Here is a 26,961-nt window from a genome sequence, read left to right on the forward strand (position 1 = left end):
CATTTGAGGATGCCTCACATCTCAGTCTCCACCTGAGATCTCTCCCCTAGGCTCCAGACCCAAATATCCAATTGCTTGTGAGACTTTTCCTCTTGAACATCCCATAGGGTCTGTAAATTCAACATTTCCCAAACTGATGCGATCTTCTTCCTGCATGTTTGGGAATGTCAGTCCAGAGATCCAATCACCCAAGAAGGAAACCTGGAATCATCTGTACCACCTGCTTTGTCCTCACTCCAGCACAGCCACTGATCTCCTAAATAGGTCTCCTGTCCTCTTCCTCCTGTCTCCCTGCTGCCTCAGCACCTTTCACCAGGACCATGGGCTCCTTGCCCCCATCAAGCCTCCATCTGGTCCATCCTTGCAGCAGCCACCCCAGTCATCTTTCTACACCCACATGTGGCGCTGGTGACTCTCAGGCCTAAAAGTGAATGCCCATCACATAAGGATAGGACCCAAAGTCCTAGCCCAACTTGGGAAGCTCTCCATAGCCAGCCCTACCTGCTTCTTCAGGCTTATATTCTAATTCTTCCCACTTTTCAATCTTTCCCCCTGTGTTCTAGCACAGACAATGGAATGTTGGAGCCAAAGTGTTTTGACTGAAATCACACACCAGCTAATAACAATTGCTAACAGTTCCTGAGGGTCTCCTTTGTGCCCAGGTCCATACAGTATTCACAGTCAACCCTTCAACAGCCCCTTGAGATAGTTACTATTATTATCCCTATTTTATAGATGAGGAAAACTAAGACTCAGAAATTGTGTAACCTTCCTAAAGACACTTAGTTGGTAATGCCATATTTAGCATTCAAATTCAGGTTGTCCAATCACTGAATATGCTGCCTCCAAAGGAGTGGATGGTGGAATAGGACTTCAATCAGACGTCATCATTCATTCATTTACAGGCACTTGTTAAGCACCTACTATGTGTCAGGCACAGACTCCTGGTCCAGGGCTCTCATTATACCATTAAACTTCTCTGGGATTAAAGTAAGGTTGGCAATGATGAATAACATAAAATGGGAATGAAAAGAAAATGACACAAATAGGAGGCTTTCAGGAAAAGAATAGTTCAGCTCTTGTCCTCTGGACCCCTCCAAATGGTCTTCAGTCCCTCTACCCACAGCTGGATGTGATATGTTTCTCCCCTGCTCAAAACACTTCAAGGCTGTCTAGGTATCACACTAAACCCAGGATGGAACCAACAGTATGATTATGTTGAAAAAAAAAAAAAAAACAACAAATCTCACGGTAAAGAAAACATTCATAGACAAAGTAAAAAGATCAACTGGGAACAATATTTGTAACTCTTATCACGAAGAGCTAACTTTCTTAATATACAAAAGTTCTCTTTTTTTGACATTTTATTTTTAAGTGATCTCTACATGCAACATGGAGCTTGAACTTAGGACCCTAAGATCAAGAGTTGCACACTCTACTGACTGAGTCAACCAGGCACCCCCAAAAAAGTTCTTACATATCAAAGAGAGAAAATACCATTCATTTCTAACTTGATAGAAATATATATATATATATATATATATATATATACACATACATATATATATAGTGTATATATAGTGTATATATAGTGAATATATATATATATATATATATATATATATATAGTGTGTGTGTATATATATATATATACTACCTGGGTGTCTCAGTGGGTTAAGCCTCCGACTCATGATTTAGGCTCAGGTCATGATCTCTTGGGCTCTGCATTGACACCGCGAATTCTGCTTAGGATTCTCTCTCTCCCTCTCTCTCTGCCCCTCCGCTGCTTGCATGTGCTCTCTCTCTCAAAATAAAAAGACAAACTTTAAATAAAGTTTTAAAAAAGAAATATATATATAAGCTGATAGTTTACAGAAAAGATATATATAAAAAGTGTTTACTTCATTCATAATAAGAGAAAGGCAAATTACTACTATAAGAGAGTATTTTGGGGGTACCTGGGTGGCTCAGTCAGTTGAATGTCTGACTCTTGGTTTTGGCTCAAGTCATGATTTCATGGCTCATGAGACCAAGTCCTGCATCAGGCTCTACGCTGAGCATGGAGCCTGCTTGGGATTCTCTCTCCCTCTTTTTGCCCCTCCCCTGCTTGCGCTCTCTCTCTCTCTCTCTCAAAAATAAAATAAGTAAACATTAAAAAAAATTTTAAGAGTATTTTTTTACCCATCAGGTTGGCAAAAAATAAAATATATGATAACACAATCAGTTGGCAATGATGTGGGGTAACAGGTACTTTTATACACTACTGCTGGGATTGTAACTCTGTACAACTTCTACAGAGGGCATTATGGCTGGATCTGTCAAAATTATAAATATACAGACCATTTAATCCAGCAATTCTGCTCTAGGTCTTTATTTTATCCTTATATGTATGTATCAAATTGTTTATATATAACATTATCCACCGAAATATTGTTATATCAAGATATCATAAACAACTTAAATATTGATTAAATAACTGATGGCACATCTATACAAGAGTATATTATGCAGCTCTTAAGAAAAAGTAGCTTTTTAGGGGTGCCTGGGTGACTTAGTCAGTTAAGCATCTGACTTGATTTTGGCTCAGGTCATGACCTCGTAGTTTGTGAGATTGAGCCCCGTATCAGGCTCTGCACTGACAGAGTGGAGCCTGCTTGGGATTCTCTCTCTCCGTCTTTCTCTGCCCTCCCAACCCCGTCTCTCAAAATAAATAAATAAACATTTTTCTAAAAGTAGCTCTTTATACACTAAAATGGAAAAATCTTAACAGTCAGGTGTGGTAAAAGCGGTGGAATGTGATATCTGAGATTAGGACATAAAAGGCAGTGTGATGCAGTGCCTGGGTGGCTTAGTCAGTTAAGTGTCCCACTCTTGATTTCAGCTCAGGTCTTGACCTCAGGGCCGTGAGTTCAAGCTCTGCATTGGGCTCTGCACTGGACATGAAGCTTATTTAAAAAAAAATTTTTTTTTAATTTAAAAAGGCAATGTGATGGGCAAAACAATCTTAAAAAAGAACATGGTTGGAGGAATCACACTCCCTGATTTGAAAAGTCACTACAAAACAACAGTCATCAGGACAGTCTGCTACTGGCAGAAGAACAGACATATAGATCAATGGACTAGAATAGAGTCCAGAAATGAACCCATGTATCTATGGTTAATTGATTTTTGACAAGGGTGCCAAGAGCATTCGAGAAAAAATAATCTTTTCAATAAATGGTGCTGGGACAACAGGATTGCTACATGCAAAAGGATGCTGGATCCTTCCTTACCTTACCTCATATATAAAAATTAACTCAAATGGATCAGAGATCTAAATGGGAGAATGAAACCATAAAACTCCTAGGTAAAAACACAGAGGTAAGTTTTTTGTACCTTGGATTTGCAAAGGATTCTTAGCTATGACACCAAAAGCACAAGAACCACAAGAAAAAAAGATAAGATAAGCTGGATTTTATACAAATTAAAAACTTTTGTGTTTCAAAGGAAACTATCAAGAGAGACAAAAGACAGCCATGGAATGGAAGAAAACATTTGCAAATCATATACCTGATAAGGGACTTATATCTAAACTATACAAAGAACTCTTTCCACCCAATAATAAAAAAAGAAAAATAACCCAACTAAGAAATGGACAGTGGATCTGAATAGATAGTTCTCCAAAAAAGATAATACAAGTGGTCGATAAGCACAGGAAACCATGAATAATTAGAGAAACACAAATCGAAACCACAATGAGATACCAGTTCACACCTGGTAGGATGGCTATAACTTAAACAGTCAGATAATAAGTGTTGATGAGAATATGAAGAAATAAGAACCCTCATACAGTGCTGGTGGGAATACACAATAGTACTGCCACTTTGGAAAACAATCTGGCAGTTCATCAAAATGTTAAATATAGAGTTGCCATTTGAGCCAGCAATTCCACTCCTAAGTATATACCCAAGAGAAATGAAAACGTGCATCCATGCAAAAAAGTTGTACACAAATGTTCATAGCAGCATTCTTCATAATAGCCCCAAAGTCACAACAACCCAAATGTCAATCAACTAATGAATGAATAAACAAAATGTGGTCTATCCATACAATGCAACATTATGGCCATAAAAAGGAATGAAGTACTGATATATGCTATAACATGAATGAACATTGAAAACATGCTAAGTGAAAGAAGCCAGATGCCAAAACCACATAATGTAAGATCCCATTGATATGAAGAACAGGCCAATACAGAGAGACAGAAAGTCAATTAGTGGTTGTTCAAAGGCTGGGGAGGTTGGATAGGCGCTTTGTGGGGTGATACCTAAAGGGTATAAGGCTTCTTCTTGAGGTACTGACAGTACCCTGAAGTTGATTGTGGTAATGGTTATACAACTCTATGAATATGCTAAAAACCACTGAATTATACATTTCCTATGGATGAACTGTATGACGTATCAGTTATATCACAATAAAACTGTTGCCAAAAAGAAAGGTTAAGCGATACAGCTTCTTCCTTTCTCCCGCTTTCTCGGATCACTCATTCTGGGGGCTTCTGCCAACACATGAGGGTACTTAGAAGTGGATCCTCCAGCCCCAGTCAACCTGAGATGACCACAGCCCCCACTGAGGTCTTGGTTGTAACATCAGGAGCAACCTTGAACCAGAACTGCCCATCTAAGCTGCTCCACATTCCTGTGACTCACAGAAACTGAGATAATACTGGTTACTTTAAGCAACTAAGTTTTGGAGTAATTTGTTATACATCTATAGATAACTAATAAGCCATTTTTGTAAAAAAAAAATTGTTTGCATTTGCTTGTATTTTGTGAGATTTCTTGGAAAGGATACTCAAGAAAATGGTGATAGGGGTTATCCCAGAGAACTCTGAGAGGATCTTTGGGGAATGAGGGCAGGAAGGAAGATTGATGTCTGATTATATACCTTTTTTACCTTTGAATTTTGTATCATGTGCATGTATTAATTATTCTCCAAAAAACTTTCAACAACTATATGCCAACAGATAGTCTGCAAACTCCCTACCATGGCTTAGAAGCCTCTATGATCTAGCTTCCCTTTCTGAACACTCACTACTCCTTGCCCTAATTGCTGGTAGTTCCCAAAACACACCAGGCCATTACCCATCCTCATGCCTAGGATCATACTGTTTCTTCTGCCTGGATGCCCTTCTCCCTCCTCCCTATTCTCTATCAAATGCTGCGACTTTTTTGGAAGACTTCCCTGGCTGTCCTTAACTGTGTCAGAAGTCCCCTTTGTGCTCCTAGAATACCCTGTGCTTGACTCAGTCATTTCATGTGTCATGCACAAAGTGATGATCTGTCTTCTTTCCTGCCTCTCCCATTACTCTGTGAGCAGCCTGGCAGCAAACCCTCATACAGATCCCCAGAGCCTAGCATGGGGCTTAACACACAGGGGAGGCTGTCAGTAAAGGACTGTTGTGAGAAAGAAAGGAAAGGTGTAGGGAGAGAGGGTGGAAAAAAGGAAAGAAAGAAGGAAGGGACAGTTGGGGGAGGAAGAAAGACAATGGAGTGGGGGAAGAAAGAAATCCCCCTAATGTGCTCAGCGGGACATACACATACAACAAAGATGTACTGGGGGTGCTTGGGTGGCTCAGTTGGTTAAGTATCCGACTTCAGCTCAGGTCATGATCTCTTGGTTCATGAGTTCGAGCCTCGCATCGGGCTCTGTGCTGACAGCTCAGAGCCTGGAACCTGCTTCAGATTCTGTGTCTCCCTCTCTCTCTGCCCCTCCCCTGCTCTCACTCTGTCTCTGTCTCTGTCTCTCTCTCTCTCTTTCAAAAATAAATAAACATTAAAAAAATTAAAACAAAGGTATATGGGATGAATAAAATCCCAAACCAAATCTGAAACAAACCCCAAAGTAATAGGGAGGAGTGTGGATACACACTCTAAGGCTGGGAAGGCTGGAAGGTGCTCACCTCAGGATCACCAACCCCCTGCTGCCATCCCCACCTTCAGTCTCCCCAGCACCCACACCACCTCCCACATCCTATTCCCTGCGGTGACTCCAGCACCCAGGCAGTGCCTGACACTGAGTACTGAATGAATTGTGGTCAGAATCATCTCCCTTCTGTGGAAAGAAGAGCCTCACTCTGTGATATGAACTTGTCTCTTCTCTCTGTGACTAGGTTTTTTCATCTGTAAAATGAGGCAGTTGGGACAGCTGATTTGTAAGACCTTTTTCAGCTGACTGTTAATGACTTCTCGTGGCCTTTGATCATCCCAACAATCCAAACTCTCCCACCTGAGCAGCAAGAGCTCCTCCCAAGCTGCTCTTCACTCAGACTATGTCACAGGAATGACATAACCATTTATTGAGTGCCTGTTGTACACTAGGAACACATTCAGTGATTTACACCCAACATTGTGTTTATTTCTTTCTACCACTTCTGAGATAAGTACAATAATAATCTCCCCAAGGCACCTGGCTGGCTCAGTCAGTGGAACATTCAACTCTTGATCCCCGGGTTGAGTTCTAGCCCCATGCTGGGTATAGAGATTACTTAAAAATAAAATCTTAAAAAATAATAATAATCTCTTTTTTACAGAAAAGAAAACTGAGACAGAGAGGAAACCCACTTATACAGGGCCACACGTCTGGGAAGGAACAAAGAGAGAATTCTAAGTCCTCTGCTCTAAACCACTACCCTACTCTGCCCCCTCGGACTCTCAACCAGGCTTCCAGCCTGCGTCTCTACTCCAGCCAGCAACCCCCACTTGGCTAACCTCACCCAGCCCACAGGTAAACACTGAGTAGAGAGAGCTGACAGCTGACAGCCGTACCTTGTAATTTCTGTATTCCTCCCCCAGGTTCCAATTTGGTGGTAAGAAGAGGTACTAGATCCATTTAGATTTGCGTTAAGTTTCAGCTCCACCTTTTGACATAAGTGTGACCTTTGGGCAAGTCGCTTCAACAGATGAAGAGTAAATGACATAATGGATATGAAAATGTCTAGCCCGGAAGCTGGCACATTATGTGTTCTCTCTAAGTGGGAAAGACCAGGTAAAGAGTAGCAGAGATACCATGAGAAGTGACCACTAACTCCATGAAGAGCCACGTGGGTCTTACAGCCTCTCCACTTAACATTCGAGTCTTATGCCAAAAACCTCCCACCATTGCTCCCATCATTAATGCTCCTTTATAAATCCTTCATAAATCCTTGGGCTTTAGAGTCAGACAGACCAAGTTACAATCCTAGTTCTGCCACTTATCATCTTGGACAAATGAATCCTCTTTGAGGCGCAGTGTTCTCATCTACAAAATAGTAATAATAGTACCTACTGCATAGACTGTTGTGAGGATTAAATAATAGTATGCATGTAAATGTTTATTTATTTTTATTTTATTATTTTTTAAGTCAGCTCCACGCCCAGTGCAGAGCTCAATGCAGGGCTTGAACTCATGACCCCGAGCTCAAGACCTGAGCTGAGATCAAGAGTTGGACACTTAACCGACTGAGCCACCTAGGCATCCCCTGCATGTAAATGTTTACATGGCCGAGCATACAATGAAGGCTCAGAAATGTTAACTATTTTTCCAAAATAATAATAATAGCTGTAGTAGCTTTGAACTGCTTACTGATTAAAGTCCAAATATCCGACACAGTATTCAGAGATTGGCACACTGTAACCCCATCATTTCTTCCTCACCTCTCCTCCCACTGCTCCCCTATGTGGATGTCACACTCAAGCCTGATGTGGCTTTCTCACTTCTGTGTCTCTGCCCATGGTCTCCCTCTCCATTCAGAATGTTCTCCCATAGGGGCGCCTGGGTGGCTCAGTCGGTTGAGCGTCCGACTTCAGCTCAGGTCATGATCTCACGGTTCGTGAGTTCGAGCCCCGCGTCGGGCTCTGGGCTGATGGCTCAGAGCCTGGAGCCTGCTTCCGATTCTGTGTCTCCCTCTCTCTCTGCCCCTCCCCCATTCATGCTCTGTCTCTCTCTGTCTCAAAAATAAATAAACATTTAAAAAAATTTTTTTTTTAAAAAAAGAATGTTCTCCCACACCTCACACCCGTCCACACCCTCACTTTCCACTCAAGCCTCACCTGCCAACTAAAGGGCCACCTCCTCAAGTGCCCTGGGTTTCCACAGCATTTATGATCCAGCATATATTAGTGCTCAGACCCTCCAGAGTGAGGCTTCTTTCTGCACCTGTCTTATCAGAGGTCACACTTTATTTCCCTTTTTAGGAAGTGACCTGTCTCCACTATCCGTCCATGTGGGCATGTGACTGAGGCCTTAGACAAAGTCATATTGGTTAACTAAGTGATGAACCTGTGGCCAAAGCCTGAGCCAATGAGAATCAGCCCTGAAATTTTGCTGGAACCACTAACAGATGTCCTTTTCCCACAGGCATTGCTAGGCTAAAGCAGTATAAACTCAGAGCTGCTAGTAGCCTTATTTATCACCTTCAAGAGAGAAGTGGACTTTAAAATGATGGAGCCAAGAAATGGAGACAGACCTATTCTAAATGGCATTATTTGAGTGTCTGGATCCATCTCTGCTTGAAGCAAGATAGTATTTTTTTTTTTTAGGATTTTATTTTTAAGTAATCTTTATAACCCAACATGGGGCTTGAAGTCACAACCCTGAGATCAAGAATCACACAGTCTACCAGCTGAGCCAGCCAGGCACCCCTGAGGCAAGATACTCTTGACTTTTAAGTTATGTGAGCCAAAACCCCACCCTCTTTATTTTATTTTATTTTTATTTATTTAAGCCATCTTGAGTTGGGTTTCTGTCACTTGTCATTGAACGAATACTGCCCAGTATAGTGACCCAACTAGATGGTAAGCTTCCTGAGAGCGAGAATTGCACTGTATAGCCTAAATCCCTGGAGACCAGGATGATCTCGGTATTGCAGCAGCTAGCACAGGGATGATCACAGAATAAGTAAAGAATAAATAAAGGAATAGGTATCTTTACATCTTCCCAATAGTTCAGTGTTCTGCACTTAGAAGAGTCTAAATAGGGGTGCCTGTGCGGCTCAGGTGGCTAAGCATCTGACTTCAGCCCAGGTATGATCTCACAGTTCATGAGTCTGAGCTTCACAGTGCTGAGCCTGCTTAGGATTCTCTCTCTCTCTCTCTCTCTCTCTCTCTCTCTCCCTCCCTCTTTCTCTCTGCCTTTTCCCCACTTGTTCTCTCTCTCTCAAAAATAAAGAAATAAACTTTTAAAAAAGAGCCTAAAATACTTGAATAAAAGTTCACTTGAACAAGAATTCTAATTCTTACCTGATATAAACAAGGCCCTTTGCTGCTCTGTGGTTCCTCTGAGAGTGACCGATTTCTTACTTTCTGAATAAAATGATCTTGGTGAAAGAGTTGTTTTAGGAGACCCACAGGCCTGAAAGAGATACTTTCAATCCACTAATGTAACTGGTTAGTCTCCCACTGTAAGGGTGACAAAACTTAGATTTAAGCTAAAAACAAGTGCTTAATATTGCAGGGTGAATCACCCAGACAAAGTCAGACAAGACCCTATCCCATGACTCATAGTCCAGTGCTCTGGCTTCTGTCCTGTTGTCACTTTATTAAACAAAGTGGATCAGCCACTTACCCAGAGAACTCAGAAATCTCTAAGCAAAATGGAATAAACTGTTCACCTCTGCTAACTGGCCTCCTCAGCCCTCAGGTGGGGCAACAACACAAGGGAAAGAGCACTGGGCCGGGAGTCAAGACCTAGTTTACTCCACTACTGGCTGTGTGACTTTGGGTAAGACCTTTTCTCTAGTTTTAATCTCCTCTCTTTAAAATGGAGGGGTTGGGAGGGTGGGGTTTGAAGGAGCTTATCTCTATGATCCCTGAAATTCTATAATTACACAGGGTTATTGGACACTTCATCAAATCCCAAAGATTAAACCCACATAAATTACAGAGACTTGGAAGGTCAAGAGGTCAGCAACCCATCTGCAGACTCCAAATTAAGGCTGAGGAACTGAGAATTCCAGATGAGAATATATTCTTTCCAGCTTGCTTTTGGAGGAAATAGAATGAAAATAGATAAAATCACCTTCTGGGTACCATGGAGAAATATGGAGAGATATCTCCCACACACTAAAATTCTTCTTCCTCAACTTCAAAGGTCCTAAAAGACCCACATCTAAGTAGATGGAGTGAGACAGATTTGAAACAAGCTCATTAGGATGTCTTCCTCTGAATTAACACAGCTTTCTTCAAAGTAGTCCTTTTGAGAGTAGAGAAAACCCTTCCAATGGGACAGTAATTCCTCCCTCTACTTGTAAAAGTCCTCTTGGGGAAGCAAACCAGCCTCATGATTTTGCCTTCATACCTTGGCTCTCATCACAGGTGACAACTCCCAATTTGATCACCTATTGTATTTTCTATACTTGGCCCTAAGTGACTTTCAGCCATTTCCAAAAGTCATATTCTTCCTTTAAAAGATGGAGGTTTCCGTCAATGATGATGTTCAAGAGAACACATCTCACACTCCAAAGAGAATTCCCTCCAATGTTTTGAGCAGTGGAATTATCAGCGAGTGATATAACACCTCCTGTAGGGAGTCTCTTTTGAAGAGGCTCACACTTGTTGAGCGCCCTGAGGTACTTATTTTGAAAGACCATCTCTGCTGCACCTCATCACATTTTCCCTTCTCTTTCTCATCCCTGGAGAGCTCCAAACTTTTCCTAGCCCTCCTCCCCCATTCCTGTTATATCTTGGCCTTTCCCCAGCCCAACTTTCTTCCCTGCCTGCAATTAGGCAAATACCCAAGTTGCTGAATCTTCAAAATCTGCCTTCGATCAAAAGATAGGTGGGGATGGGGACACTAATGGATCCTGGAATACAGTCTCAGCAGTTCCTATTTCCAAAAGTCCCTTCTCTGGTTCTTAGGGTAAGATGTCTGTCCTAGCTAAACATTTCAAAGGGTCCCAGGGACTCATTCCCATTGGGCATAGTACCAGAACCTTTCCTGCATTGGGTGGGGGTAGGAGGTGGAGATCTGCCCTCCCAAGACCCCCATGTTGCCAAATTCTGTCAACCACCCACATTTCAAACACTAGATAGACACTACAGACAACCTCCTATTACCTTCCTTTATCTTAATATAGAACTTTAAAATTTACAAGATACTATTTCATTTGTTCTTGGAATCTTCTCCATTGTTTTACAGATGAGGAAACCCAGCCTCAGAGAAATAAAGTGAAACACCCAAGTTGATAATGTCACCAAGATAAAGGTCAAAGTTACATCTCTTGATTTCCCTCATCTCATGCTTTTCTTGATACAACAGAAATTGCTCACTCCTAGAGTAACTCCTCGTTCAGATAATTATCTCCCTTAAGACAGCCAAAAGAGACTCTCAGAGACTCTAACATAACACTAACCCATCACTAAATGCAGTCTGCCCATATCCAAGCACACACATTCAAAGACCCAGTTCTAAGGCTCTACCTACTGCTCCAAGGTGTCTCTCTCTCATAAATCCCCTCCCCAGTGGCTGCCAAGGAGGTGTGTCTTTGGATAGAAGAGCAGAATCTATCTCTGACCCCTCCAAGAAGAGGTCCTGGAAGGGGTCAGAGGGTTCTAGGGGTCCCATCCCCACCTTTCCCCTACCTGCCAAGAGCTGCATCCAGGCGCAGATCTTGTAGACCGTGGCCGTGTTGCAGAAGAAGAAAAGCGCAAAGCAGGTGATACAGCCGAGGATCAGCACCATGGAGAGCAGCACGAAGAAGGCGGCTGCCTTGAAGGCGCCGGACGGGATGGTGCTGAAGTCGGTGAACGAGCCGCGGCAGGTAAGCTCGCGGCCCGCCAGCCCGCTGCCCACACAGTAGTGGAAGAGGCCGAAGTAGCCAGGCTTGGGGGTGCTCACGCTGTCGCCCACCCAGTAGGGCTGGATGAAGACCACCACGTTGATGATGGCGAAGCAGATGGTGAAGATGGCCCATAGCACGCCGATGGCCCGCGAGTTCCGCATGTAGTGCTCATGGTAGAGCTTGGAGGCCTCCTGCGAGGGCAGCATGGTGCCCGGGGGCGGGGCCGGCGGCGGCGACGGCGGCTGGCGGGGGCCGCCGGCCCGGGACCGACCGCCGGGCTGCCGGGCTGACGGGCGGGCGGGAGCTGGGGACGCACGCGAGAAGCTGCCCTGAGCCAAAGAACTCTCGAGGGCGGAGCCTGGGGCGGAGCTGGGGGGAATCAGGGGGTAGTATGGAAGAGCTAGGAGAGGGTCCTGAGTGTTGGGGCGGTGTCTAGAGGGGGCAAAGATCTCCGATTGGACCTAGGAAGAGGCCATGTGAAAGTTGGGGGGTTGGGATGGGGGGGATGGGATGTGGATATGGGAGATGGAAGTGGGGGCTGACTAGAAAGTGGTCATGGGGGTGTTGGGAAGGGGGTTTGGGGACCAGAATTGAGGGAGTAGGAGGGGACCATGGAGAGATAGAATGGAAGCTGAGGACCGGTATTGGGGTATATTAACAGAGGCGCTGTAAATAGGGAGCTTGGAAGGGAATTTGGGGACAGGTATTAGGGGTAAAAGGTTTGGTATTGGGTGTCTAGAAAAGCGCTGTGGAGAGGGGGGTTGGTGCTTCTATGAGGGGATAAGAAGGGGATACACAGGGGCCTGGGAAGGTGATAATGGGGGCTGGGACAGGGAGGGTGAAGTGCAGGAATCAGGATGAGGCTAGTGGGGAGTCGGGCGCTGGGACTGCAGAGTCTGAACACGGGGCAGGGGTTTTGGGGGGGTCCCCTAGAAGACAGGACTGGATGTAGGCTGGGGGGGGAGCCTAGGATTGGCGGGCCAGGGCTAAGGAGAGAGGTTTTCCAGGCCAAGGGGACGAGGGACCAGGGCCGGCAGACAGCTCGGGCCTCGAGGGGCGGGCAGTGGGCAGGGGCTATCCCTGGGGCGCTGGGGAGCTACCGGGCCAGGGTAGGGCCGGAGGTGGGGGTGGGGGGCGGCTGCCCGGCTCCCAGGCCGGACGCGCGCGGAGGCTGCGGCCGCAGGAACGGGGTGCAGGGAGACCAACCTGGGCCCGGTCCAGAGCAGTGGGTCCGGGACTGGCACGGCCTAGGCGCCCCGGCTCGGCGCTCCCAGCAGCGGCTGCCTCGGCCCAGGAGGCGGCCTCCGCGCGGCCTCCATCTTGCTCGGGTTCTCCCCGGGGCGCGTTCCCGCGCCGAGGCGCGCGCTCTCGTGCACCGGCGCGGCTTGGCGGAGGCGCGCTCCCGCCGCCAGCGTGCGGGGCGGGGCGGAACGGGGGAGGGGCTCTCCAGGTACTGGCAGTCAGTGTGAGGGGTGGGCACGGACCTAGGGGTCCCCCAGCTTGAGCAATAATCCCTTTATACAGTAGGTTCTCTGACTTGGGGGACCCCCTTCTTCCAACCGGAGCTGCGTGGCTGTGGATCCCCGCAGAGCGCGTGGGAATGGGGGAGGGGCGAACGGAGTATTATTTGATAAGGTTTGAACTGCTCTCTTGCTCCCAGTACACCTTCCCTACAACCTAACACAGTGCCTCAGGTTGCGCCATTACATTTCCAGCCCTTTGGGCCTTAGAGGCATTGAAGGTTCCCAGAGTCTCCTTGGAAACTGCCAACATCCCTGGAAGAGGGAACCCCCTAAAGTGTTAGCATCCCACGTCCGCGATAGGGATTCGTTGGCCACCAGCGGAAGGAGTTGGGCCTGGAGAACAAGATCCAGGGTGAGTATGGGGGACAAGAGGGAAGGAGGCTGGGAACATGTCGGTTTCCCTCCCTACACTCTTCCGAGTACCTGCCATGAAGTGAGCACATCAATAAGATGTGTTAAAGAGCGAAGCGTCCTATTCCAAGCTCATGGTCAGGCCCAAGAACACCCTGGGGGCATTCCAAGGAAGCCAGTGAGGGTCATTTCTTTCCCTGAAGGGGAATAATTTTTGGCTTAAGATCTGCCAAGATGATATGGGTTGGCACCCAGACAAACCCTGACTACTTATTTACTACCCCTGTGACCTTGCACTTGGGCTCTCTGAACCTGTTTCCCCACATCTAAAGTGGGCAGACTAAGCCCCACTTCCCAAGCATGTAAGGGAAAGGGGTGGGGTTGAAAAGAATCTCTGTCAGTGGGTTCCAAACACAACACCCTACACAGGGGCCAGTCTGATGAAATTTGCATCTATCTTCAGAAAAAAGTAATCATGTAACGTTGCCAACTGTTTTTTCCAGGAGAGACACTGTTGTTGTTCTTCTTCTTTCTTTTTTTCCCTGAGATTATGTACTTCCTGCTTTCTTGGTGTAAAAATTCCTTTTTAAAGAAATGTTGATGATAGTTAATTTGTTCTTAAGTTTGTTTCATGATAGTTTTTTCTTAATGTCCTCATTTTGGCAAAATAAAAAATGGGTAGTGTTATTTTTCATCCCAAATTTTATTGTTTTTAGAAAAAAAAGTTTATTAAGAAGGCTTTGAAATAAAAAAAAAAAACTCTTAAGGGTCACCTAGGTTAAGCATCCAATTCTTGATTTTGGCTTGGGTCATGATCTAGCCTGCATAGGGCTCCATGCTGATAGCGGGGAGCCTGCTTGGAATTCTCTCTTCCTTTTTCTCTGCCCACCACCCCCCACACGTGCGTGCTCTCTCTCTCTTTCTCAAAATAAGTAAATAAACTCTAAGTAAATAAATAAAACACGATACAATTTTCTAAACCTTTCAGTCAGTTCAGCAAATATGTAATCAGCAATTTAGCTGTGTAAGATTAAAGATCTGTTACTTTATTTAAAATAAAATATATTTCAGTTCTTTAAATTTATTCCATAAAGTACATATTTCCCTATAAATTATCTTTCTCAATGTGGCCTCTTCTCTCCCTCTAGTTGTGTGGAGTTTATCCTCTCAGTTCTCAGGTTGATTTCTTGGTTATTCAGAATGATTTGATAGTTATCTGGCTGTGTTGGAAGAATGAGTTGAGCCTAGGGTCCTCCTACCAGGCTGCCATCTCTCTATCCCAAATTTTAAAACAAAATGATGAGGCCCATGAAATGGGCTCCACAATTTGGGCAACTCAGACTCATATGAAGTCATGTCATCTGAGCACAGGGTGCTCGGTAAATTTGGTTTCCCCTCCATTGGTTCCTTGTAGAGGGCATCCTGACTGTTTCCTGAGAATCCTAAGATCCTAGAATCAAGGGGTTGTATAGAGAGTCTAATTCTACACCTTCTCCCACTGGGCAGACAGAGAACAGAAGCCAAAGAGGGGACTGACTTGAACAAAGAGGTGGGTTGATCCTGCCAACTGACTGATCAGCCTGAATCATTTATTCACCCATGCAGTAAATAAGTGAATGTCTTCTGTAATGTGCTGCACAGCACTGTGCTAGCCTTGGGATGAGATGGTAGGTAAAACAGATGTGATCCTTGCCCTCCTGGGCCTCACAACTTCATGGGGAGATAGAAAGTGTTGGGAGGAGGAGAACATCATTCTCAAAGTCTCTTTTTGTGGGTGCTCCTGGTTTGGTTACTATTCTGAACATAAGTTACTAGAGCCAGAAGCTCCATCTTTTCTCCTTACTCTTGAATTATTGCCTTTTTTTTTCCCTCCTTTACTGCTGAGCCAAACTAGTCAGTTCCGAGTAAAAACCAAAAAAGTCCACTCACCACTCTTTTTTTAATGTCTGGTTTTTATTTAATTTATTTTTTTATTTTACATCCAAGTTAGTTAGCATATAGTGCAACAATGATTTCAGGACTAGATTCCTTAATGCCACTCACCCATTTAGCCCATCCCCCCTCCCACAACCCCTCCAGTAACCCTCAGTTTGTTCTCCATATTTAAGTCTCTTATGTTTTTGTCCCCCCCGCCCCATTTTTATTTTATTTTTGCTTCCCTTCCCTTATGTTCTTCTGTTTTGTATTTTAAAGTCCTCATATGAGTGAAGTCATAGGATATTTGTCTTTCTCTGACTGATTTCGCTTAGCATAATACCCTCTAGTTCCATCCACATAGTTGGAAATGGCAAGATTTCATTCTTTTTGATTGCCGAGGAATACTCCATTATATATATATACCACATCTTCTTTATCCATTCATCCATGGATGGACATTTGGGCTCTTTCCATACTTTGTCTATTGTCAATAGTGCTGCTATAAACATTGGGGTGAATGTGCCCCTTTGAATCAGCACACCTGTATCCCTTGGATAAATGCCTAGTCGTGCAATTGCTGGGTCATAGGGTAGTTCTATTTTTAATTTTTTGAGGAACCTCCATACTGTTTCCCAGAGTGGCTGCACCAGTTTGCATTCCCACCAGCGCAAAAGAGATCCTCTCTCTCTGCATCCTTGCCAACATCTGTTGTTGCCTGAGTTGTTAATGTTAGCCATTCTGACAGGTGTGAAGTGGTATCTCATTGTGGTTTTAATTTGTATGTCTCTGATGATGAGTGATGTCAAGTATTTTTCCATGTGTCTGTTACCCATCTGGATGTCTTCTTTGGAGAAGTGTCTATTCATGTCTTTTGACCATTTCTTCACTGGATTATTTGTTTTTTGGGTGTTGAGTTTGATAAGTTCTTTATAGGTTTTGGATACTAACCCTTTATCTGATATGTCTTTGCAAATATCTTCTCCCATTCCATCGGTTGCCTTTTAGTTTTGCTGATTGTTTCCTTTGCTGTGCAGAAGTTTTTATTTTGATGAGGTCCCAATAGTTCATTTTTGCTTTGGTTTCCCTTGCCTCCGGAGACGTGTTGAATGAGAAGTTGCTGCGGCTGAGGTCAAAGAGGTTTTGCCTGCTTTCTCCTCAAGGATTTTGATGGCTTCCTGTCTTACATTGAGGTCTTTCATCCATTTTGAGTTTATTTTTGTGTATGGTGTAAGAAAGTGGTCCAGGTTCATTTTTCTGCATGTCGTTCGTTGTCCAGGTTTCCCAGCACCACTTGCTGAAGAGACTGTCTTTATTCCATTGGATATTCTTTCCTACTTTGTCAAAGATTAGTTGGCTATACGTTTGTGGGTCCATTTCTGGGTTCTCTATTCTGTTTCATTGATCTGAATGTCTGTTCTTGTGCCAGTACCATACTATCTTGATGATTACAGCTTTGTAATACAGCTTGAAGCACGGGATTGTGATTCCTCCAGGTTTGGTTTTCTTTTTCAGGATTGCTTTGGCTCTTCAGGGTATTTTCTGGTTCCATACAAATTTTAGGATTGTTTGTTCTAGCTCTGTGAGGAATGCTGGTGTTATTTTGATAAGGATTGCATTGAATATGTAGATTGATTTGGGTAGTATTGACATTTTAACAATATTTGTTCTTCCTATCCAGGAGCATGGAATCTTTTTCCATTTTTTTGTGTCTTCTTCAATTTCTTTCATAAGTTTTCCGTAGTTTTCAGTGTATAGATTTTTAACCTCTTTGGTTAGATTTATTCCTAGGTATTTTATGATTTTTGGTGCAATTGTAAATGGGATTGATTCCTTGATTTCTCTTTCTGTTGCTTCATTGTTGGTGTATAGGAATGCAACCAATTTCTGTGCATTGATTTTATATTCTGCAACTTTGCTGAATTCATGGATCAGTTCTAGCAGTTTTTTGGTGGAATCTTTTGGGTTTTCCATATAGAGTATCATGTCATCTGTGAAGAGTAAAAGTTTAACCTCCTCCTGGCCTATTGGATGCCTTTTATTTCTTTGTGTTGTCTGATGGCTGAGGCTAAGACTTCCAATACTGTGTTGAATAACAGTGGTGAGAGTGGACATCCCTGTCTTGTCCCTAACCTTAAGGGGAAAGCTCTCAGCTTTTCCCCATTGAGGATGATATTAGCATTGGGTCTTTCATATATGGCTTTTATAATCTTGTGGTATGATCCTTCTATCCCTACTTTCTTATGAGTTTTTATCAAGAAAGGATGCTGTATTTTGTCAAATGCTTTCTCTGCATCTATTGAGAGGATCGTGTGGTTCTTGTCCTTTATTTGATTGATGTGAAGAATCATATTGACTGTTTTGTGGATATTGAACCAGCCCTGCATCCCAGGTATAAATCCCACTTGGTCATGGTGAATAACTTTTAAAATGTATTGTTGGATCCAGTTGGCTAATATCTTTTTAAGGATTTTTGCATCCATGTTCATCAGGGAAATTGGACTATAGTTCTCCTTTTTAGTGGGATCTTTGGTTTTAGAATCAAGGTAATTCTGGCTTCACAGAAAGAGTTTGGAAGTTTTGCTTCCATTTCTATTTTTTGGAACAGCTTCAAGAGAATAGGTGTTAACTCTTCCTTAAATGTTTGATAGAATTCCCCTGGAAAGCCATCTGGCCCTAGACTCTTGTTTTTTGGGAGATTTTTGATTACTAATTCGATTTCTTTACTGGTTATGGGTGTGTTCAAATTTTCTATTTCTTCCTGTTGCAGTTTTGGTAGTGTATATGTTTCTAGGAATTTTGCCATTTCTTCCAGATTGCCCTTTTTATTGCCATATAGTTGTTCATAATATTCTCTTATAATTATTTTATTTCTGCTATGTTCATTGTGATCTCTCCTCTTCTTGATTTTATTTATTTGGGTCCTTTCCTTTTTCTTTTTCATCAAACTGGCTAGTGGTTTATCAATTTTGTTAATTCTTTCAACGAACCAGCTTCTGGTTTCATTGATCTGTTCTACTGTTTTTTTGTTTTGTTTTGTTTTGTTTTGTTTGTTTTTGTTTTCAATAGCATTGATTTATTAGAGCATTGATAAAGCTCTAATCTTTATTATTTCCTGTCTTCTGCTGTTTTGGGGTTTTCTTTGCTTTTCTTTTTCCAGCTCTTTAGGATGTAAGGTTAGGTTGTGTATCTAAAACCTTTCTTCCTCCGTTAGGAAGGCCTGGATTGCTATATACTTCCGTCTTATGACTGCCTTTGCTGTGTCGCAGAGGTTTGGGGCTGTGGTGTTATCATTTTCCTTGCCTTCTATGTATTTTTTAATTTCCTCTTTAACTTCTTGATTAGCCCATTCATTCGTTAGTAGGATGTTCTTTAGTCTCCAAGTATTTGCTATCTTTCCAAATTTTTTCTTGTGGTTGATTTCGAGTTTCATAGCGTTGTGGTCTGAAAATCTGCATGGTATGATCTCAATCTTTTTGTACTTGTTGGGGGCTGATTTGTATCCCAGTATGTGATCTATTCTGGAGAAAGTTCCATGTGCACTGGAGAAGAATGTATATTCCGCTGCTTTAGGATGAAATGTTCTGAATATATCTGTTAAGTCCATCTGGTCCAGTGTGACAGTCAAAGCCATTGTTTCCTTCTTGATTTTCTGTTTAGATGATCTGTTCATTGTTGTACATGGGGTGTTGAAGTCCCCTACTATTATGATATTATTATCAATGAGTTTCTTTATGTTTGTGATTAATTGATTTATATATTTTGGTGCCTCCACATTTGGAGCATAAATGTTTATAATTGTTAGGTCTTGGGGGATAGACTCCTTAATTATGATATAATGCCCTTTTTCATCTCTTGTTACAGTCTTTATTTTAAAATCTAGATTTTCTGATATAAGTATGGCTACTCTGGCTTTCTTTTGTCGACCATTAGCAAGATAGATGTTTCTCCATCCCCTTACTTTCAATTTGAAGGTGTCTTTAGGTCTCAAGTGGGTCTCTTGTGAATAGCATATAGATGGATCTTGTTTTCTTATCCATTCTGTTACCCTATGTCTTTTGATTGAAGCATTTAGTCCATTGATGTGTAGAGTGAGTACTGAAAGATATAAGTTTATTGCCATTATGTTTCTTGTAGAGTTGGAGTTTCAGGTCCTTTCTAGTCTTTGTTGTTTTTGGTCTTTTTTTTTTTTTTTTTTTTTTTTTTGTCTTTTCTCCCCTCAGAGAGTCCCCCTTAAAATTTCTTGCAGGGCTGGTTTGGTGGGAAACTTTTTATCTCTTCTTCTATTTTGAATGACAGCGTTGCTGGATAAAGAATTTCTGGCTGCATATTTTTCCAATTCAGCACATTGAATATATCCTGCCACTCCTCTCTGGTCTGCCAAGTTTCTGTGGATAGGTCTGCTGCAAACCTGATCTTTCTTCCCTTGTAGGTTAAGGACTTTTTTCCCTTGCTGCTTTCATGATTCTTTCCTTGCCTGAGTATTTCATGAATTTGACTATGATGTGTCTTGTTGACATATGGGAGTCCTCTGTGCTGCCTGGGTTTTGATTTGTGTGTCTTTCCCCAGCTTAGGAAAGTTTTTGGCTATGATTTGCTCACATAACCCTTCTACCCCTTTTTCTCTCTCTTCATCTCTGGGACCCCTGTGATTCTGATGTTGTTCCTTTTTAAGGAGTCACTGATTTCTCTAATTCTTAAATCGTGCTCTTTGCATTAGTCTCCCTCTTTTTTTCTGCTTCATTATTCTCCATGAGTTTGTCCTCTGTATCACTGATTCGCCGTTCTGCCTCATCCATCCTTACCGCTGTGGCATCTACTCGAGATTGCTCTCAGTTATAACATTTTTTATTTCCTCCTGACTAGCTTTTAACGCCACAGAAAGGTATTCTAATCTGTTTTCAACCCTAGCTAGTATTCTTATTATCATGATTCTAAATTCTGGTTTGGACATTTTGCTTGTATCTGTGTTGATTAAGTCCCTAGCTGTTGTTTCTTCCTGCTATTTCTTTTGGGGTCAATTCCTTTGTTTTGTTATTTTGAAGGAAGAAAAGAAATTGATAAGGTAAAAAATTAAAATTAAAAAATTAAAACAACACACACACAAAAATCAAATAAATGATGCTAGATTCTAGGTGTGTTTGTGTCTGGTTATTGAAAGGAGCTTGATAGATTAGAGAAAAAAAAATTGAAAATTTGAGAAAATGAACACAATGAAATAGAATAAAATGAAATGATGAAAGTAAAATAGAATTTGAAAAATTTACCAAAAAAGTAAAAAATATAGTAGAAAAAATAAAGAAAATATTTTAATAACAATGGAAAATAAGAGTAAGTTTTTTCTCTTTATTCAAGAAAAAGAAAAGAAAAAAAAAGAAAATTGAATAGATGGACCAGTGAACAGTTTAAAATACAATTGAAATTACATCGGTTTCCCCTAGAAGTTGAACTATGAAGCACTTTATACTCCATAAACTAAGCAGGTGGAGAGATTTGTGGTGTTGCTGAAGAGCGAGGTTGGCCCAGTTGGCGGGGCTTAGTGTAACAGCTCCATTCTCCACTAGATGGCGCTGCTAAGTTACTGGGGTGGATTGTTGTGGCGCTTGTAGGTGTGTATGGGCATGCGTGGGAGGGGTGAAAATGGCGTCATCCAGCTACCCAGTCTCTAGTATCTGAACTCTGTGCTCTCCCCAACCAACAATCATGCATCCATCCTTTGTCTCTCGCTTTTGTCCACTCCCCGCCTTTACACTGTCTGTGATTAAGCTGTCAGGTTGCCAGACGGCACCTCCCTCCTGAGTTTTATCTCACATGCGGCTGTTTCCTGACCCCTCACTTCTGAAGGACTGCAGCTTTGACCCACTCAGATCCTCTGGGGGAGGGTTTCACTGAGCAATGGCCGGGTGCTGGCCACTCCCAGGAATGTTCTCAGGACCATGCTGCTGTAGAATGCCCAGAGACTGCGGCTGGGTGCCAGGCCCCCCCAGAAAAAGTTCATGCGATCATGTAGCAGCAGCGTTTCAGGGATTATGGAAAATCACAAATACACATCTGGCTCCAGGCTTCACCCTTAATGACCTTGTTCCAGCACCAGCAAATGTGGTTGTTCACTGGGGTCTGCTGGGACCGGGTGGCCACACAGCCTCTACCAGATTTCCTCCCAACAGAGGAACTGCTTCTCCACATGTGGCCCGAAAACTTCCTCTACCCCACTCTGCTGCTGGGGATTCGCCCTTCCCACCAGAGCACCACCAGGTATTGAGCTGTGGAGTTTGATACTCTGTGCTCCCCCTGTTTATAGAGTCTTAATGGAATTTAAACCCTCCCCTTTCTCCCTTTTTAGTTCAGTCCCTGAGGCTGCTTTCACTTTTCCACTTTCTCTCCAGCTGTTTTTGGGGGAGGGGTGCTTTTCCTGAACTCTCCCCCCCCCCATCTCTGTCCTCTCTCCACAAACAAAAACAGCTCCCTGCCCTCTGCGGCTTCTTTCTCCCCCAGTTCACCTCTCTGCGCCATATACTTGCTGACTTCTGTGGCTCAGGTTGTGCAGATTGTTGTGTTAACCCTCAAATCAGTTTTCTAGGTTCAGGATGGTTTAGTGTTGATCTGACAATATTTCATGGACACGAGACACAAAAAAAACTTCCATGCTGTTCTGCCATCTTGTCCCCTCCACTTACACTCTCTTTCTTACATTTTTTTAATGTTTATTTGTTTTTGAGAAAGAGTGAGAGAGACAGAGTGTGAGGGGGAGAGGGGCAGAGAGAGAGGGAGACACAGAATCCGAAGCAGGCTCCAGGCTCCAAGCTGTCAGCACAGAGACCAATGTGGGGCCTGAACTCAGAAGTGTGAGATCATGACCCAAGCCTAAGTCAGACACTCAACCGATTGAGCTACCCAGACACCCCTGGTATTTTTTCCTTAAGGAAATTCCTTTCTCCCTCACTCACTCCCTATGTTTGGTGAGATTCACCCACCACCACCACCATTATATTCTTCTCCAGACAGGGGCAAATGGTTAGTCCTGGACAATGAGAATACTGCATTGTTCTAAACACAATGATTGCTTCAAGCATGGGCACATAAGCCAATTCAAATAGTTGAGATTGATATCCAGGTCATATGTTGCAGTTTGCAAGAAAGAGGTGTTGTCTAGGATTTCTGTTGAGTTTGTTGAGCTGAGGGAATGGTAAGCTTCAGCTACTGGGGGCCATCTTTGACACCCTAAGCAGGGAAATTGTCTAAAAATAAGGTGAGTACACAGGAACATAAGAAATGGAGAGAGACTGTTCTGATGATGTAGTTTGACCACCTGGATCCATCCATGCCCTAAGACCTACTTCTGGAGTGTTCTGTGAGCCAATACATTCAGGTTTTGCTTAAGGCAGTTTGAATCCAGGTTTTTTCATTCCAACCCAAATAGTCCCAAATAACTACATCTCCCAAAAGAGAGCAATGTTGGGATAATGGATTGTTTATATTGTAGAAGAATAGGTGTGCTACTTCTGTCATAATGGAACGTTTTTTTTTGTTTTGTTTTGTTTTTTTTAATTTATTTTTGAGACAGAGACAGAACATGAACGGGGGAAGGGCAGAGAGAGAGGGAGACACAGAATCGGAAGCAGGCTCCAGGCTCTGAGCCATCAGCCCAGAGCCCGACGCGGGGCTCGAACTCATGGACCATGAGATCGTGACCTGAGCTGAAGTCGGCCGCTTAACCGACTGAGCCACCCAGGCGCCCCTGTCATAATGGAACGAAAACACCAGAATTTGAGGCCCATATCTGCCACTGGACAGTGATGCAACTCCTCGGAGCCTTATTTTCTTCCTTTGCAAAATGGAGAAAAACATCCTTCCTACCTGCAGATGCTGTGAGAATCAGAAGAGATAATGGATGGAAAGGAGTTTGTAAACTGAAAATGGCTTTATAAATGTAAGTGATTGTCATTAAATTTTAATAAGTGGCTTGCCCAAGGATTAGAAATAGCAGCAGTATTGGAAAAGCACTTGCCAAGCTGTGAGTAGGTGGCACAGAATGTATCCTTGTTTTTAAAACTAACCTTAGAGCAGTGACAGCAAGAAAGTTGGAGAATTCTATACATAAAGAACTTCTCTTTGACCTTAGGGAGGGGCCAGAGCAGAATGGAACAGTTGTGGGAATGAGATGGGGACTAGAGACCACAAGGCAAGGATGATGCTGCACTGAACACCTGGATGAGAAGAGAAGCCCCCAAGGCACTTCCAGCCAATATCATAGTGAAGAAAGATCTGTAACTTGCTGGATACCCTTATGCCTAAATTAAGTGTCCGATTACGTCAAACATTTGATAAGCTCTTACAACATTCTAAGTCCCCTGATCTTTGTTTTACGTGTATTATCTCATTCAATCTTCACAGTAGCCCTTTGAGATAGTGTTATGAGCTGAATTGTATCCCCCACCCCCCACCCCCAATTCATATGTTGAAGTCCTAACCTCCAGTAGCTCAGAATGTGACTGTATTTGGAGACAGAGACTTTAAAGAGGTGATTAAGGAGGCACTTGGGTGGCTCAGTCGGTTAAGTGTCTGCCCCTTGATTTTGGCGTAGGTCATGATCTCAAGGTTCATGAAATCCAGCCCCACGTCAGACTCTGTACTGACAGCACAGAGCTTGCTTGGGATTCTCTGTCTCCCTTTCTCTCTGCCCCTCACCCACTTGTGCTCTCCTCTTCTCTCCCTCTCTCTCCTGCTCTCTGAAAAATAAATAAATAAACATTTTTAAAAAAAAAAGAGGTGATTAAGGCAAAATGAGGTCATATGGTGTGCCCTAATCCATCATCACTGGTGTCCTTATAAGAGGAAATTAGGACACAGACAACACAGAGACCACAGGATGACCATGGAAGACACAGCAAGAAAGCAGCCATATACACCAGAAGAGGGGCTTCAGAAGAACCCAAACTTTCTGACATCTTGATCTTGGTCTTCTGGCTTCCAGAATTGTGAGAAAATTACCTTCTTTTGTATTTTGTACCTTCTTCTGTAGTATTTTGTTATGGCAGCTCTAGCAAACTCATACCAGTAGGTACTCTTATATCCTTATTTTATAGAGGAGGACACTGAGGATGAATAACTTGCCCAAAGTCACATATCTAGCAAGGGGAAGAACTGTGATTTAGCCTCAGGAAGCCTGCTCCAGAGCCCATATTCTTGATTACTGTGCCTTATGGATCATTCTAAAGAGTAGATGCAATTCTTCTGAACTAACTTTGTTTTCTTTTTAAATCCATATTATTTGGTTATGAATATATGCACTCACATCACCATCTGGAGTCAAGTCTCATTTCTGCAAATTACCAACTGATGTCAAGCCTCAGCATCCTCATCTGTAAAGTGAGGATGATGATAGTAGTATCTCCTTCTGAGAGTTTTTAGGAAAGTTGAATGAGATATTGTGCACATAAAGTGCTAATCACTTGGAAAACATTCAAAAGCTATTTGCTATTATTATCAGATAGCTTGAAAGTAGGAGTTCCAAGATTCAAACACGGAACTAGCTTGGTCAAAGCCAGTGCATATAACCATTACATAGAACTGTCCAAGGTTCCTGAGCCCTTGCTGAAAGACACCAGGGCTATGGAGTTAGACAATGGATAGTTGTATTCTAACCCTGATACACAGAGTTGTGTGGGTTTGAGTAAGTTATTTAAATTCTCTGAACCCCATCTTCCTATTCTGTAATATTGAACAACTTAAGCTCATATGGTTTAAATGAGGTAAAATATGTAAGTTGTTGGTCATGCAATAGATGCTCAGCAAACATTAGTAGAGAGGATTTCATCTTTTGTAGGAGGTTAGGTTCTAAATGTATACCACCCCATCCTATAGTTCTTAGGTACTAAAATTTCAGACAACTGAGATAGACTGAAGAAAACAAACAAAAAGTCTATTTTCAGATGCAGAGACATTCTGCCTTTAGAATATTATTAATCCTTTAAAAATCAGTAGTATGTGGAAAATTGTAAAGAATTAATATTTACCTATAGAATTTACTCTTTACTTATCTAAAGTCTCCAGCCAGTCATACTGTCTTTCCTAGTCAGCTCAGGCTAATATTACAGAATATCATAGACTGTGCAGCTTAAACATCAAACATTTCTTTGTCACAGTTCTGGAGGATGGAGATCAGTGTACTAGCATGGTTGGGTTCTGGTGAGGACTCTTCCTCACTTACAGATAGTCACCTTCTTTCTGTTTCCACATATGGCAGAGAGAGCTCTAGTCTCTTCCTTTTAGAAGGACACTAATCCTATCACAAGGGCTCAACTCTCAAAGTCCCTACCTCCTAATATCACATTGGGGGGTAGGGTTTCAACATATGAATTTGGGTGGGAAAACAAACATGCAGTCCATAATACTGCCCCACCTACTGACTTTAATGATTTGGCCTCAGGATGAGCAACTCACCCTATCCTAATCAAAGGCATTCCTTGGGGAAATAGGGGTGGAGATGAGGCAGAGAAACAGAGAAAACAAGAGAGATGTTCAGTTCTCCATTTCTTGGATCATAAGCTGTAAAGATGCTACTTTTAGGTTGTAGATGGTCACATTCACCATCCCATTGGAGAGCCTAGAAAGTAAGGCCAACATGTGTGCAGAAGATGGGTTGAAAGATGGATAGATTCTTTTTTTTTTTTAAGATTTTACTTTTAAGCAATCTCCATACCCAAGGTGGCCCTTGAACTCTCAACCCCAAGATTTAGAATCACATGCTTCACTGAATTGAGCCTGCCAGGTGCCCCTGAAAAATGGAGAGATTCTTAATACTGTTTGAGACCTTATGTTTGAAATATGTTTACATCATTCTTTCACATCCCCCCTTTTTTGTTTACAATAGTTTCAATTGTCTATCTCTCTAATGTTCCTATAAGAATCCCAATAAAAACCATCTTTCTCTTTCTCCCTCAATCTCACACATTATCTCTTTTTGACATGAGGCTTGTCATTCATTCCTTCAACCATTCAACCAATAAATATCAGTGGCATCTCATATTTATAGGTCCTATGCCAGGCAATGGGGACACAAAGATTAAGACCCTATCCCTTCCCTTTAGAAGCTCACTGTCTAGAGGAGGAACAAGGGAACAGATGCAGTGTAATTAGTATGACAGAGGGTCACTGAGATTTTGAAAACTATGTGAAGGGTTTCCTGGACTATGATCTTGAGTGAGTCACCTAAACTTTCTGAATGTCAGTTGCTTCATCTATAAAGAGGCCATCATAAAAAATATTATTTCACAGATGATTAAATAAAATAATGTGTTTTATACTGGAAGCAAACTGAAAATGTTAAGAATTGTTCATATAATCACAAAATGCCTAAATAACCGTACCATACCT

General features: G+C 42.6%; 1 protein-coding gene across 1 annotated transcript in view; it reads right to left on the reverse strand.

Moving 5' to 3' along the window:
• LHFPL4 (LHFPL tetraspan subfamily member 4) overlaps positions 1-12,011 on the reverse strand; it is a 30,687-nt gene extending 18,676 nt beyond the window's left edge. The window contains exon 1 of the mRNA XM_049640936.1: positions 11,598-12,011. Coding sequence (XP_049496893.1) covers positions 11,598-12,003 — 406 coding nt within the window. The 5' untranslated portion in view covers positions 12,004-12,011. The remainder of the gene's footprint in view (positions 1-11,597) is intronic.
• Between the last annotated feature and the right edge of the window lie 14,950 nt (positions 12,012-26,961).

This window comes from Panthera uncia, chromosome A2 (genome assembly GCF_023721935.1).
Source record: "Panthera uncia isolate 11264 chromosome A2, Puncia_PCG_1.0, whole genome shotgun sequence".
NCBI classification, from domain to species: domain Eukaryota; kingdom Metazoa; phylum Chordata; class Mammalia; order Carnivora; family Felidae; genus Panthera; species Panthera uncia.